The sequence below is a fragment of the Dipteris shenzhenensis genome, chromosome 28, assembly GCF_047967505.1.
Source record: "Dipteris shenzhenensis isolate YYH24624 ecotype China chromosome 28, Dip_SZ_1.0, whole genome shotgun sequence".
NCBI lineage: Eukaryota > Viridiplantae > Streptophyta > Polypodiopsida > Gleicheniales > Dipteridaceae > Dipteris > Dipteris shenzhenensis.
Genome location: NC_141623.1, coordinates 6,177,668 through 6,194,157, shown reverse-complemented (window position 1 = coordinate 6,194,157; position 16,490 = coordinate 6,177,668). Strand labels below are relative to the sequence as shown.

Genomic DNA, 16,490 nt, shown 5'->3' with positions numbered 1-16,490 from the left:
TGGAGATTTTTTTTAAATAAATGGGTTTGATTAACATGCCATGTGAGTTGTAATTAAAAAGTGTAAGCAGGTATGGACTACTTATGCTTTACGTGAGGGTTCTACAGATTCTGTTCATGAGTTTTCACGATGGCAGCACGTGCAGGAACTGCGAAAGGAGTTGAGCGTGAGAATGTCCATATTATGTGGAAGATGCATTGAGGTCTGTTATAACGAATCAATGACAAGGTGAGGGAGGTGGACTTTTCTTTGGCCTTCCTTCCCGAGAGATTCTTGCTTGAAAATGTCAGCTTCTTTGCACGTTGCTACAGTTGCTTGTCTTGGCTCCATCGTTGCTTCCTGCAAAATGTCTCCTCATGCTCTTGATATTTTAAAGAAGATAATGGTTTTGTTTAGCAGCTCATGAACTTCTGGCTGCTCTGTTGAATATTGTATCTCCTAGCATGCTCTCCCTCCTTAGTGACCTTCATAATACTCTTGGGTGCAGACCAGTTTGCTAATCCTCTATGATTGAATTGGTCATGCGGCTTCTAATTGGACTATAGCTATCGATTGCTCTATCCAGCTTACGAATTACATTATACATTAAACTTGATGCTAGCTTTGGAAGCTGAATGTGTATGAACGTCCATTCCCAAGTCCAACGAATTCATCAAGATTGATTGCTAAATCCTGCAAATGTGCTTGATTCCAAGACATTTCAACATTCAATTTGCGCTACTCTAGATACACAATGACTTTTTTATTCTATTTCACATCCCTTCTTTCTTTCGCACTAATTTCTACACTAGGAACAACCACAAAAACGAGTCTCCATTGCGTGAATGCACATATTCATATGCATACTGTTTCATATAGATTTTGCATTATTTGCAATATGAAATGGATAATGCAATATGAAATGGACATTGCATATTCATATGCATATTGTATCAGATTGACACTTCCTTATTTGAAATAAGAGATGGATGTTGCATCACATATAGTTTAAGCTGCTGCTGCAGTATATAGATTCATGAACAATGTTTGTCTTTAACAATGTTTTGCATTCTACTATGGTTGTCTCTTTTTTATCATCTTGTAGGTTGATGAAACATTGCTTCCAATGCATACATGAAACCAATTGAAGTATGAAGTACATGGCCTGAAGTATAAAGTACATTGCTTGCAATACACACACGAAACCAATTGAATAAAACATTGTATGATAGGTTCTTATAAACTGACATTTTGTGAGATGTCTTACGAATATTTTGAAACGCCTTTTCTTTACATAGGTTAACTTGTGCTATGGATGCAACCCACTCCCAATACCAAGATTCTCAGATTGAGGAGGAGTTCCAGGGCTCCCAACACACTCCCAACATCTTTAGGCATCCATCATTCTTTGGCTTCACTCCGCCACATGCTGGCCTACCCCTTTCATTGCCGCCACATAACTTCACTACAATGTTGACCTCTCCATCACCAGGATCCTCTATGATGTTTCGTCCACCTATGCCAAGGGGTGGGCAAATGCCTCCAAGTCTGTGCTGCATGACCTCCAAGCCTGTGAGTCCATGCTACATGGGCCCCAATGCTAATGATAGTGATATGGGGGTTGAAATGGTAGCCTCTCAACCCTCCAAAGGGTGCAAGGCCTCGAGGAGGAAGGCTCTACCCATGGAAGATGTGGTGGATGTTGAAGGGAGTGCTCCAAGAGTTCAAAAGAAGCCCAAGCCTCGAAAAAGAAAGTCTCAAAGTTAGATCTAGACAACGATAGTGTGGACAAGGATGCTAAACGGTCAGGTTTCTGGAAAGACTTTTGGGTTGACCAACTAGTTCACAGAAGGGGTGGTATGCACGAGGAGTTCAATAATCCCCAGAAACAAGCAGTGGACCTACGGAGCAAGGTTGCAACACAGCTTGCATCTACATACCATGATTTTGACAAAGATAGTGAGGCCTGTCGAAAGACGTGGGGAAGAGTGTACCAGCAATATAAGCAAGATAAAGCACATAATGCAATCTCGAGCAATGATCAAAAATGCACTTGCAAGTGGTACGATGTCGTAGATGAGCATATGCATGATAGGGATCATGTAGTCTACGTGAGCCATGCTTCTTTAGTGATAGACTCAGCAGCACCTGATGAGCACACCTGATGTAGACAAACTACTAGGTGGAGATGGAGAAAAGGGGCAGAGCATATCTAGCAATCATCCAGTATCCAGCACACATGGGGGGAGCACGAGGCAATCGTAGCTTAGATGAGTCTTTGGGACAGTTGTTTGGCAGACATCGGTTGTGCACTTCTAGATCACCTGAAGGACTCTTCCTCTTGGCAGGAGGCATTAGAGGCAAGAAGGCTAGACATTTTTGAGGCCATGTACACAAGCATGGTAGCTTTTCTCGAGCATGCCAAGCAGGCCATATCTAGGGAAATTGCCTTGCATTGTGCATGGATATATTCCATTATGATGGCCGAATTAATGGACACGAGTTATAACCACGATGAGGCCATTTTATAAACATGGATGCATATGGTTCAATGTATTGGCGAGTCACACTGAAGTGCAAAAAGACAATTAATCATCGAAGGGGCGATGCCAAGCATGTATGCTAGGATTTCCAATGGCCACAATATTTTCTAGAGCACTATTTGCTAGGCTCATATTCATCACAAATGTTCAAGAGATGTCTAGGTGTGAGTAGGGAGACTTTCCATTACATTTGTGGCTAGCTTGCTCCACATATTCGACCAGATACCATGGTGAACCATCGTGGAGCAGTGAGCTTGGAGAACCGAGTCAGCCTTTCCTTGCATAGGCTAGCTTCTGGTACATCATTGGAGGTTCTTGCAGATATGTACGGGTGTGCCAAGAGTACAGCTTGTAAAATAGTTTTAGAGTTCTGCAAGGCAATCATGGAGTTAGGACTACGAGATTTTTACATTCGGTGGCCGACCGAATCTCGTCGAGTGACCCTTGCCAAAGAAATTGAGGCGTTCATCTTATTGCAATTGATTGTGTCCACACATTGTTTGGTTTGGAACTATGATGTGGGGTGGGCTGGCTCAATTCATGTTTTTGTAAACTTCACAAGGAGTGAGATTGGTCGCAGATGCGAGAGAGGTGAGCTTCAAAATTATTGTCTCGTGGGGGATTGTGCTTATTCCTCTCGCCCTTACATGTTGGTTCCATTCAAGGGATGCAAGGAGGGATTATCACCATTGAAGTACCACTGGAACTTTATACAATCTAGCACCAGAATGCCAGTCAAGCGAGCATTCAGAATGCTAAAAGCTAGATTCTGAATGCTATTGAAGAGATGTGACATGGATCTTCACCATGTTCTTGATGTCGTGGCAACTTGCCTAGTGCTACATAATATTTGCATAGTCCACGGTGATGCCTTTGACATTGACTGGGTGCATGAGGCTGAGGCAATCTACAGATTGCCTCTTTGGAAGATGAAGGTGAAAGAACTACAACAAGCTCTATGGTGGAATTACGAGCTGTGAGGCCAGTCCCAACTAACGAAGCAATTGAACATGACCAAAGAGGTGGGGATCTAGCAGTGGGAAATGATTTTGGTTTGGGTGTAGATCTTCGTGACAATCTAGCAAGGACAATGTATAGAAAACATTCCAAAAAGATGGTTCGTGTGGTCTTCGGTGAAGAAGATGGAGCAAGCTCCTCCTCATCGGATTTGGCTTAGTTTGGTTTGGTTTCTTCATTGTACTACACCATCTTTATTTCACATTATATTGGAAGTTGGCCACTTTATTCATCGACACACAGATTAATTATTGGAGATGAGATTAAAAGAGAATGGAGATTTTTTTTAAATAAATGGGTTTGATTAACATGCCATGTGAGTTGTAATTAAAAAGTGTAAGCAGGTATGGACTGCTTATGCTTTACGTGAGGGTTCTACAGATTCTGTTCATGAGTTTCCACGATGGTTGCACGTGCAGGAACTCCGAAAGGAGTTGAGCGAGCATGAGAATGTCCATACTATGTGGAAGATGCATTGAGGTTTGTTATTACGAATCAATGACAACATGAGGGAGGTGGACTGCGCCAAAAGTGTGCAGGCAGGGGCGACAGCAGTTGGTGTGAATCCGCAAGCGCTCGGACATTTGTGTGGGAGCTGCAGGCGGGTGGACACCTCTGGCGCTGGCTCCCATATCCGCCGCTCGGTGTGAACCCGGCCTAATGCTACCGAGAGGGCAAGAGGGCAGGCCAAAAACAAAAAGTCCCATAGAGAAATTTATCCACAACGAGATATTAAATTTCTAGTTTTATTCTCTGTTTTTTTTTTGTTGGAGATATATAAATTAGTATTCGTCAGCTTATCGTCTCTCAAGCTTGCACAACGAACTGCCATGGCCTCGCTCTGCAGCTCCCCTCCCCTCTTCACTCTCCACGATCGATCCTCCCCCTATTGCTCGCTTGCTGTCCCCTCCTGCCCTCTCTTTCTCTTGACTTCCCATAAGGAGATATTGGGCTTTTCTCTCCTCCTTCAAAGTCTCCCCATTTTGGAAGATTCCAGCTCTGGCAGACGGCGCGTTAGGCTCACCGTGGAGGCTGCCAAACGCGTGGACAAAGGGAGAACCTTTCTTCTCAGTTCCACACTCAAAGCCCAGGAAGCAGAGGTCAAGAAGGTTGCTCAGCTTTGCGAGGGCATTCGGCAATGGGCATCGGAAAAGCAGGTTCTTCAATTTTCATGTAGGCGCTGGGGAAAGACTCTTTCGTGTATAGTTGCTGCATTAATGTAGAAACCGGCCTCGTTTTTTAGCAGAAAATCTCTTTAATTCTGATAAGCCGGTTAAAATATTGAACGGTCTACAAGGTAATTTTGTTGTAACGGCATCGAAGACTTGTTATTCCTTACGTCTGAGGTATTCTGCAAGGTTTAACGGAAACGTTCTTAATGCATTTCCTTCTAGCAATTCACATTCATGTACCAGAGGACCAGTTTTGGGGGATTGCCTCAAACATATGTAGTTTGTAAGCCACAGACTACTAAATGCAAAGTTAAACTAGCCGACTCTTCTCCGACAAGGAAGAATTCCAGAGCAACGATGAGATACCGAGGCTCAAAACGAGTTGGAGAAGACAACTATGTAAAGGAAAGGAATCGTGCAATTGGAGAAGACACCCTTGCTGAGAACCCCCCTCTTTAGGCATTTGGAGCCTCATACATATACACGTGAAGATTTTCAGCCGCATTGCATCTTGCCCATCTACATAATAACCCACAAACACGTTGCATGCCATTTCAACGACCCTTATTGACCTCATTGCTTACACAGAAACCAACTCCACTTCAAGGTTGGCAGCCACAACATAAGGTGCATTATCAACGCTCTCCTACGAACATTGAGGTGGGCTTTTGGTGTAGTGGTTAGAGCAATTTGTGTTTTCCTATCGGTTGCTACGCGACGGAGCAGCCATTAGTGAAGTCCAACATGGAGGAGTTGCAACCCCTATGATTACCTACATGGGACACATCTCCTTTCTTTCAGAAGGGTATCTACAGGATTTGAATCCAAAACCTCATTAAAAGAGGCCTTGGACAGTCTTGCTTCTTGGCCTTCCCAACTTTCGTGGTTGGGATATTGCTACATCGGACGTCAAAGACACAACTCAATTCTCTTAGTCACTAATGTGCGTTGTGGTGGGTGATCTGTAGCTGTGGAGTTGGTCTTGGATCGGTATTGCGAATGGGCAAATATTGCAGACGGGCAAATATTTGGAGAGAGTGTACTCCATGTGCACTGATTTTTGGGGAGGTAGGCAACTCTATGCGTGGGCTATTATACTCAATATGTGTGTAACTCTCATCTACATTATCCTCTTCAGGAGGAGGTGATGGTGTTCTCTCCCTATCTCCTTCTGGTAGTGGAGGAAAAAGGACAAGTTTATTATTAAATATCCCTTCTCCTTCCATTCTTTCCTTTTAGTAATACAAGAGAGAAAATGACTTGCTGTAATTTCAGAAAAGGGGTTTATTTTACAGCAAAAGTCAAGTATTGTAGAGTTGGTGGTACTTATCCAACTCCCGCTTCACATGTGTCGAAAAACCACTTCAAATGACCTCTTCTTCCTTCTCTTTCAGCCTTTCTTTCTTTTTTTAATGCTGTAAACTGGTACACTCCATTTGGGCTTCTTGTTTTGAGTAGATTAGTGCTCTAAATACCATTATAGGGGGTACTTGATGGGTGGATCACCCCCTTAAAATCTTGTTCCAATCCGACTTTCCGTTGGGGAGAACAGGGGAGGGGGGGTGGTTCTCTTTTCCTCATGGTTTAAGGGTTTTAAGAGTCTATTCGCACAGCGGGGAGTCACCCTGTTAGGACACCCCGTTCCAAAGACCCAATAATTCAAAGAAGCCCCTACCTCAAGGCCTCCAAAATTCAGAGTTTGCATGGTTCAGGACAAATCTTGACTTCGTTGACCCGGGGTTGGCAGTTGGCCTCCTCCAGATCTTGAAACTTGCACGCCGTTGCAGACAAAAGAGGCTTCGACGTCAGACCTGTGCAACGCTGTTCACCCTTGCCCTTGCAAACCTCTGCCGTCCATGCGCGTCTTCGTCTCTTCCGTGTAGCCTCTTCACGCACGTTCCCGCTCATGCGACTCCCTCTTGCGCAGCCTTCTCCTACGCTACCGCTTGTTGTCGATGCCTCTATCCCGTAAGCTCTCGCCCTTTGACTTGCACGCTCTCTTGCTGTTCTGGTTGTGGATTGTCGCTGCTGTGACACCAAATGTGAAGAACCAGACTTCTCTAATGTGTGCAATGCATGCAAAATTTGAATGCCAAGTGGCCCTCCAATGGGGAAAAGTGCCCTCGTGAGAGTACTTGTTTCTATTTTGACCTACATGCAAGGTGTGTGAGAGATGGTGGATGAATGCAAGGTGAATAGAGAGAATGCTACATGAGATTCACAATGAAAGGGTGATACACGTTCATTAATGTCCCTTGAGATCACTCAAGTTTCATCTTCCCATTTACACCTACCCTTAGCCTATGACCCATGCATCTACGATTCAATGCACCTTAATACACCCTTCCCTTCCTATTGCCCCTAGGACCTATACACGTGTGTGCACATTTTTATTAATAGAATAAGTGCCACATGTCCAAATTCGATGCCGTCTGAAGCAGTGGCTCCAGCTCGACTAGTCCTATCTACTGAGATGATCCACTGCCATAACAAATCGGTTAGTGTCCATCATAAATACAAATACATGCTACACCATTGGCGTATAATATATAATAATGTTTTAATGTCTACTAATCACAGATTAGTAATTTCTCTTGTCATGACATACTCTTGTGTGTGTGCCAAGAGCTCAGTTTGTGCGTTCAGGGCTATGAGGAAAGCTTGTAGTCGAGGTGATGGGGGAAAAACATTGAATAGTGACGTATCATTGTCTTGGCTTTACAAAGTATAGCAACCATTGCTGCTAAGCAAATTGACATCACCAGTAGCCATTAACTTAGCTTCAACAAAGCTATGGACATGGCTTAACGAATTTGTGTCATTGATAGGTACAAAGCTCCATTCTTGCAACAAAATTGTTCTAGATGAAGTTGACGTATGTTCTTCTTGCTTGTCTGTTACAACTCTAGTAAATAGTGAATTCGATATTAATGTTAAGGTAGTAACTATAGTAATGCAAAGCAAAACTCAAAACACTGCACCAAACACGTGGGTAGGTTTCAAACAGGTGTTTTCAGTTATGTGGCTTACCTCGACTTTTGAGGTGGATATCATGTAGGCTTCTCCTACGAGTAGAAGAAGCAAAATACAAACTACATAGCAAAGTTTAAAACCATGTAGGCCCGTAGAAGCAAGAAATGGCAGCCTGCCACATGCTACACTGCCATGACAGTGTTGGTATGGCTAATTATGCCATAGAACTGTTGGGCCTCGGTATGCCCCCTAGTCAGACTTGGTGAATTTTCAAAGAGACGTTGGTCTCTCCTCTCAGCTGGTGGGTTTGGGCCTATAGGTGCAACTTTCTTGCTACTATGTGGATTCTATTGTTTTGGATGTTGATAAAGTATTAGGTCATGTATAGCTTTGACGCTAATGTATTATTTGGGTTTGTCATTGTAACAAACATGTTATGATCTCTCTCTCTCTCTCTCTCTCTCTCTCTCTTTCTCTCTCTCTCTCACGTTGTTATAGAGACACTAGAGTTTGTGATCTCTCTCTCTCTATCTCTCTCTCTATCTCATCTTTGTTTATGGGGTCACTAGAGTTTACTTGAGGCTTGACCCCAAAATGGGTGTGGTCTATGACACTATAGAGGCAGCCCATGATGGGTGTTATGGTATGTAGCAGAGGCGGAGCCATGCATGTGGTGTCAAGACATTCAGATGCATGCCTGGTCAGGATGTTATCTTTCACGTTGAGACAGATGAGCATTGAGAGAGCACTACCAAATGGCTCTAAGTTTTTGGGAGTCACTTGTCTACTCTTAAAAGTACAAGTGGTGAAATGTTGTGGTGGAGTAGTAGGTATTTGCAAAATTAGTTTAAGATAGTATTGTAGTGACTAAGAATGAGTTTGGATGAAATGTGATCAAGGGTCCTCATTTTTTGACATAGGACTTGCATGTCACAATATGTGGCTTTCCCCCTATTTAAGTCAAATTATGCAATGGCTTTACCTTACATATCTATTGCCAAATTCAATGTTTTGCATGCATGTGTGGCATTGGTGCTTAGAGGCTTAAATGCTTAGTTTAGGGCCACCCTCTTACGGTGTCTCAATCCTAAAGGTTTTGTGGATTATCATACATCCCATGTTCTCATCAATGCCTTTAGATCATGGCGCAGCTCTTACATATGCTGTGAATTGTGGTTATCTGCTGCGATTTACTGAGAAGTGCTACAATTTCTCGGATTGGGGCTGATTACAGGCTACAATCATTAAAGTACTTGTGCATTAGTTGCTGTGAAAAAAAATGTAGTTGATGTGGGACTATCATCCTTGTGTACACCATCACAAATGTCATGGGTTGAGACCTTGCTTTTGGTTGATCATGTGGATATATCTTTTGACTTTCAAACGCCATCTATGTTCGCGTCTAGGGTGTCTTTTGTTAGCCACTCTCCGCACAGTAGCTGTCTTCTTTTATCCACATATTGAGCTTGTCCATCTTAGATCCATGGCAATTATCAATTTATGGGACGATTGAGATTGAGTGTGCCATGTCTAAGCTGTAAAAGCTAGGAGGGGAAGAATGGGGGGAGAGAGAAAGAATAGGGAGCATGGGTAGAGAGAGTGTGTGCACATGGTAGTTGGAGAGGAAGTGGGAGAGCTAGGGTAGATCTGGGGCAAGAATGTCACATCAATTAGGAGGTACAATGAGTGGAAGGTGGACTTATGTAGTTGAGTCTACTATGTCTCTTTTAGTCCTCTCTAGGCCCAAATTTAGTCGTAATGGCCCATATATCCCCTAGTCAAATTTAGTCCTAATGGCCTCTAACTTGGCCCATTTTGGGCCTTTATTACAACCATCAATTTTGAGAATCCTTGCACTTTGTCCTCAAAATTGCAAGTGATGGTCTGACACCAAGGCTCTGTTGAAAAGGAAAAGTGATACAATTCTTTGTCTTGGATGTTATGGCACATGCTGGTGGAAATCCATGTAAGTCTTGGTGACCTTTGGGGAGAATTTGAGCAAGATCTAGAGTCATTTATTGATGTGCTTGACCTCTCCAAGGTCCTCATATACCATTTGGGAAGTCTCTCTAGTCCTCTCCTTTGGCTTGTCTTAGTGAGAGGAAGTACTTCAACTTGGATTTCAACTCTTTCTTGGATGTTTTGCTCATGTTTGTTAGAAACATGGTGAAAGGAGAGAGAGAGAGAGAGGCTAGGGAGAGAAGAAGTGGTACACAAATGTAGAAACCAAGAAGGCTTTCATTCATCCAACAAGTATGACAAGACAAGTGAAGTACAAGCCTTATGTAGGCTACTCACTCACCCTCTAGCACCTAGTGCATATGGGATAACTCCCATGATGACACGTGGCACTCACACAAGACTCACACACATAAACTAGTACTAGATCACCTAGTACTACACACTAACACTCCACACCAACACACTCACACCAACACACTCTTTGACTATGATATCCTCCAACACCCCCCTTCAGAGCAAAGAGGTGTGAGACCCAACATGCAAGAGTAGACCGATCTGCCCTCCACCGCAATACTGCAAAGAGCAGGTCCAACTATTCAACACCTCCCGTGTGATAGTGACTTCTCAGTCAGCTTGTGTCCGGCAAGGGCAAACCATCACTCGTCATCCCCCCTTACTCTGAACTGCGTGGTCAATACCAGCAACCAAAGTAAAACACAATACAATCATTTTTGGGGGACAACCCACGGCATAGGACCTCTTATTGACTCCAAATACATTCAATTTAGAGGGACAACTCAAGGCTGAGAACCTTTATGTGACTCAACACAAACACACAGCATCACCGATCTGAAGGGGGGAGAGTAGTGGAAGAGAGAGCAAGGGAGTGAGAGTGAGAGAGAGTGACACTCTAGTGCGGGTGTGAAGAATGATGAGCCACACCACAAACTCACTTATGTTTTATTAGGATTAGGTTTACCCTATGACTGTCTTAAGACAGTCATAGGTGTCCTATTGAATGGTCTCATCCTAATCCCATGATGTGGCGGCAATGTGCAAACTGCTCTGTAGGCAAGCTCTTAGTGAGCAAATCTGCAGGATTATCATCAGTATGCACTTTCACAAGCTCAAGTCGCTTGTCTTCCAGTACCTCCCTGATGAAATGATATTTCACTTCTATGTGCTTGGTCTTCTGATGAAAGACCGGATTCTTTGCCAACATGATAGCACTCTGACTATCACAATGCAAAACTGGCATATCTCCTGTAATGCCCAAATCTCCCACCAGCCGAGTAAGCCATATTGCTTCCTTGCAAGCCTCAGTGGCTGCAACATATTCAGCTTCTGTGGTTGACAGTGCAACGCATTTCTGCAACCGAGACACCCATGGTATAGCACCTCCTGCAAATGTGAAAATATAACCGGTAGTAGACTTCCGGTTATCCGCATTCCCTGCATAGTCTGAATCTGTAAAACCATGCACCAATGCAACCTGCCTACCATAGCATATGCACAAGTCTTTGGTACCTTTGAGATACCTCGAGACACCTTTCACTGCTTCCCAATGCCGCTTGCCTGGATTTGCCATATACCTGCTGATGACTCCCACCGCAAAAGCAATATCCGGACGAGTGGCAACCATGGCATACATCAGAGATCCAACTGCAGATGCATACGGAACCTTGGCCATTTCAGCCTTATCATCATCTGATCTGGGGCTGTCCTTACTGCTGAGTTTTAAATGTGGAGGCAACGGGGTACTAATAGACTTCCCCCCCTCCATTTTAAACCTCTGCAGTACTTTGTCAATATACTCTTTCTGTGACAGAAACAAAAGTCCCTTGGACTTGTCACGAGTAATACGCATGCCAAGAATATGATTTGCATCACCCAAGTCTTTCATGTCAAAAGACTTATGCAGTTGTTTCTTTAAAGCACTAATCTCATGCTGAGATTTACTGGCAATAAGCATGTCATCCACATATAGAATGAGTAGCATCAAACTGCCATCCTTTGCCCGTTTGGTGTACAAGCAATGATCGGTCTCACACCGATGATACCCTTGGGACTGCATGAAGGCATCAAACTTCTTGTACCATTCCCTTGGCGCCTGCTTGAGTCCATACAAGCTCCTCTTGAGCTTACACACAAGCTGTTCTTTCCCTTTAACAGCATATCCCTCTGGCTGACTCATATAGATCTCATCATGAAGATCTCCGTGAAGAAAAGCTGTCTTCACATCCATCTGACATAAATCCATGTCGTCATGAGCAACAAGAGCTAACACTGCTCTCAAAGTAGTCATCTTGACTACAGGGGAAAAAATCTCATCAAAGTCAATGCCCTTTTCCTGCTTAAATCCCTTGGCAACCAATCTGGCCTTATACCGAGGTAAAGCATTTGAATCCACTTTGACTTTGTAAACCCACTTGCATGGCAAAACCTTTCTGCCTGCAGGTAACTGCACCAAGTCCCATGTATCATTCTGAAGTAGGGAGTCCATTTCTGACTGCATGGCTTTCTCCCACTTCTTTTTCTCTGTTCTTCCCATAGCTTCCTTGAAGCTGGAAGGCTCACCACAATCTGTCAGCATGATAAAATCAGCCACATTATTGGCTCCTGGAACAAACCTGGCAGGAGGCCGTTGTGCACGGGTGCTCCTCCTAACAAAATGTTCCGGATTAGGCTGCTGTCCAGCCTGTTCTTCATGCATGACGGGTGGCTGTACCACCATATCTGGCTGTACTACAGCCCCATCTGTTGGCACATCCAGTGGTGCATCATTGGCAAAATTATCTGGCTGATTTTCAGCCTGTATACCCTCTTGAACAGGGTGATCTGCAGCAGCCTGCTGCTGCATATAAATGGGCATTCTTTGCTGTCCAACATCATCATAAATGACCCTCCTGTATTCCACAGGTTGCACGGGTTCCTTGTGTACACTATCTTCTTTAAAGATGACATCATTGCTGCGTATAATCTTCCGTTTAACGGGATCCCATAACCTGTACCCCATTTCACCTTCGTCACCATAACCCATAAAGATGCATCTGATAGACTTTGGATCCAGTTTGGTGCGTAGTTCTTTGCGTACATGAGCAAAGCACTCGCAGCCAAATACACGTAAGTGCTTATATGAGGGTGGCTTGCCAGACCACACCTCCTCTGGCACTTTCAACTCCAAAGCCTTGTTTGGCGACCTGTTAATAATGTGAACTGCTGTTTGCACGGCTTCTGCCCAAAAGCCATGGGGTAATGCAGCATAAGACAACATACATCGAACCTTCTCCTGTATAGTTCGATTCATCCGCTCACTTGCACCATTTTGAGATGCATTATGAGGGGCTGTGAGTTCCTGTTTGATGCCCTTAGCTTGGCAAAACTGCACAAAAGCATGTGACACATACTCACCCCCATTATCGGATCTGAGGCATTTCAGCCTACGACCTGTCCGATTCTCAACCTGAGCGACAAACTTCTTGAAAGCATCTAAGGCATCTCCCTTATGCTTCAAGAAGTAGACCCACACCTTACGTGTGGCATCATCAATGAAAGTAATAAAATATTTTGCACCCCCTAGTGATAACTGTGGCATTTCACACAAATCAGTGTGCACTAGATCAAGTGGTGCTCTATACTGGGGAGTTCTCCTCTTATGAGGAGTGACAGAGTGCTTGCCAAATATACAATGATCACAAGTAGGCAAATCTGAAAAAGAGAGAGGCGGCAGATAACCCAAACGTGACAGTTCTTGCATTCCTTTAACAGACATGTGTCCCAACCGGCTATGCCACAATGAGACCTTTGGCAGCTCGGTTATGGCAACAACATGATTACCCACACTGGAAACATAAAGAGGGTACAAGGTATCACTCTTAAAACCCTCAGCCACTACAGTCTGGCCATCAGTAATCACCCATTTGGAATCTCCAAATGTGGTGTGGTAACCACTGTCATCCAATAAGCCAGTGCTAATCAGATTTTTCTTGATTTGCGGCACATGGCGAACACCATCAAGCATAAATGACTGTCCATCAGGAAATACTATCTGTATACTGCCAATCCCTGCAATCTGACATGCATAGTTGTTCCCAAGATGAACAACTCCATGAGTACCTGTGTAGGAAGTAAACCACTCCCTATGAGGAGTAACATGAAAAGAGGCACCTGAATCCAAGAGCCAGGTGTGCATGTCATGGCCATCAATAACCAAAGCATGTGCTATTACAGCAGAAGAGCATAAAGCATCATGTATGTCACTGTCACTGTCCTCTGCTGCAACATTCACTGCATCCAAGTCATCTGCCTTGGCCTTGCCTTTGCCTTTGCTTGCATTTCCTGCATCCTTTGTTTCAGCCTTCTTGGCTTTCTGATCCCGTATGAACTTGAAGCACTTCGACTTCACATGTCCCTTCTTGCCACAATAAAAGCATTCAATGTCCTTTTTGCCACGGATTGACTGCGGGATTTGGACTTACTAGCAGATCTCCCCTTCTGCTGAGTCCTGCCTCTGTCCTGTACCTGCAAAGCATTTGAAGACTTGCTGCCCGCATTATTCTTCCTGCTCATCTCCTCCATAAGGAGAGAGCTCTCTACATCAGCATAAATAAGAGTGGCATTCGAGTTTGACAGGGTGGTCTTGAAAGTGTCCCAACTCTCGGGGAGGGTACACAGCAAGAAAGTAGCTTTGAACTCCTCATCAAGGTTCAACCCCTGTGCAATCAGCTGTGTAAAGATAGCATTGAACTCACTCAAGTGTGAGGTCATAGCTGTACCTTCCTTCATGCGAAGATCGACCAGCTTCTTCAGCCAATAAACCTTACTGGCTGAGCTCTTTTGGGCATACAATTCTTCTAGTCTTTGCCATAGACCATAAGAGGTCTTTTCAGCCTGTACATTGAACACAAGAGTGTCTGAAATAGTGAGCATGATAGCTGCCCTCGCGGACAAATCAAGCTCTTCCCAGTCATCAGCTGCCATATCAGATGGCTTGACACCCTTCACCCTTATGGGCTTAGCAATCTTCTTTAACAGAAGTACATTCAAGCACTGTTCTGCCCATAATGCATAGTTGTGTGCTCCTTCCAGTTTCTTTATGTTTAGAATTGAAGAATCACCTCCCCCTGATGCCATATTAGATGAGGAAAGTACCTGACTCCCTGGAAGTAAAAAGACTGAATAAAAATTCTGATTTCTCAGAAAAAACCTGCTCTATTCAAGAGCCAGAAGCACTTTCAATGGTGCTGTTTTTACTGTCAGTAAAATCTGCAGGAAAACAGTAAATGACCCTGCAAATACTGTACCTTCTGACAAACTGTTCTGAGCTCAAAGAGGCATAAAAACAGTAATTTCAGACTGCTGCTGCTGCTCAACAAGTGCTTAACAGTGCATAATCATCTGACAAAACCACCAACACTGCTGTAAACACTGCTGTACTGACTGTACTGATCACTTTTCCCACCTCAGATGAGGTATTGCACTGAGTTAAATTGCAGAAACCACTTGACAAACACCCCAAAAACAGTAAATGACCCTTCAGCCTGTCACAAAACCTGCAACAGTAAATGGGATAAATCCCAAGCAATCACCCTTAGACCAAGGGGAGAAAATGCATCTGAAGATCTCTGTCGGTAACCCAAGTGCTATCAAACAAAGTCTGGGCAAAAGCCCCTTGATCTGACACCTGAATCAAGTGGAGAACACCTCAACACTGAGGTAACATGCAATATGAAATCTCTCTGACACTTGTACCTGACAATGTGCAATGCATAGACTGCCCCTGTGTACTCAGTAACAACACAAATCACAAAGTACAAACACCAAGAAGAAAATCTTTTGAGCACTATCAACGATGGGCAGTTAGGGACCGAGTAAACTCGATGCGCCCTGACCAAGCGTGGCTCAACTGAGATTTTCAAAGTGCGTACAAAGAATGTGACCTGCAACAAATGTCACCAAATGCACTGCGGAAACAAAGCAAATGTGTGCTCCCTGGCTACACACTGCCTCAAGGCATGTACTGCAAACACATCCAGGCAAAAGCCCTTTGAAATGGTCACCCAAAACTGAGAATTGCACTCAGTAAATGCATAGAAGCTTCTGCAAAACAAGCATCTGACCTTCCTGAATGACAAGTAACTGCGCAAACACCACCACTGTGGCACAAGTCACCTCAAGCGTGAGTGACACGAGAGTACCTGCTGTACCTCAACAAATGCACAGTATACAGCTGAAATGCTTCAGGAATGTATCAGAAATGCTTCATGTACTGCGCGTACATGCACAAAACAGAGTGCTTCAGCACTATTTCTCTTCCAACAAAAATGTGTGTCTGCTGTACTTTTCAGTACCTGCAGAGTACCTGCTGTACTTCTGTCCCTGCAGCAGGCACGCTTCCCCCCCAAAAAAAAATCGAGTCTTTGCAACAAAGAAAACGAGTGCCTTGATGTACTTTACTGTACCTGCAGGTAGGTGAAGGACTGCAGGTGAGTCGCCGTACAGTTGTACGGAAGTCCGTACGACTGTACGGCAGTCCGTACGGCTGCCTCGAAGCAGCTGCGCCGTTGCGCAGCGCCGCCCTTGGAGTAGCGCGACGCCCAAAGAGCCAGCTGCTGTACAGCTATAGCAGCTGCTGTGCAGCTGCCTGATGCAGCTCCGCCCTGAAGCTGCGAAATGCGCCGCCGCCCTGAAGCTGCCCTGCGAAATGCGTCGCCCTGAAGCTGCCCACGACACAGCCCGTGCCCTAGCTGCGAAATGCGCTGCCGCCCTGCAGCTTGCGAAAAAGAAAACGCCGCCGCTGTACCGTCGTCCTGCGCAGGTCGAGCCCGTCCGTACGGTCGTACGG

At 44.5% G+C, this 16,490-nt stretch overlaps 1 protein-coding gene and 1 pseudogene across 1 annotated transcript in view; both read left to right on the top strand.

The window, feature by feature from the left end:
• The first annotated feature begins 220 nt into the window (after positions 1-220).
• LOC147883101 (uncharacterized) lies at positions 221-3,699 on the top strand (annotated as a pseudogene).
• A 637-nt stretch (positions 3,700-4,336) lies between these two features.
• Positions 4,337-16,490, top strand: part of LOC147883100 (uncharacterized) — a 35,913-nt gene continuing 23,759 nt past the window's right edge. Inside the window, exon 1 of the mRNA XM_087399784.1 lies at positions 4,337-4,696. Within this exon, the coding sequence (XP_087255910.1) occupies positions 4,370-4,696 (327 nt within the window). The 5' untranslated portion in view covers positions 4,337-4,369. The remainder of the gene's footprint in view (positions 4,697-16,490) is intronic.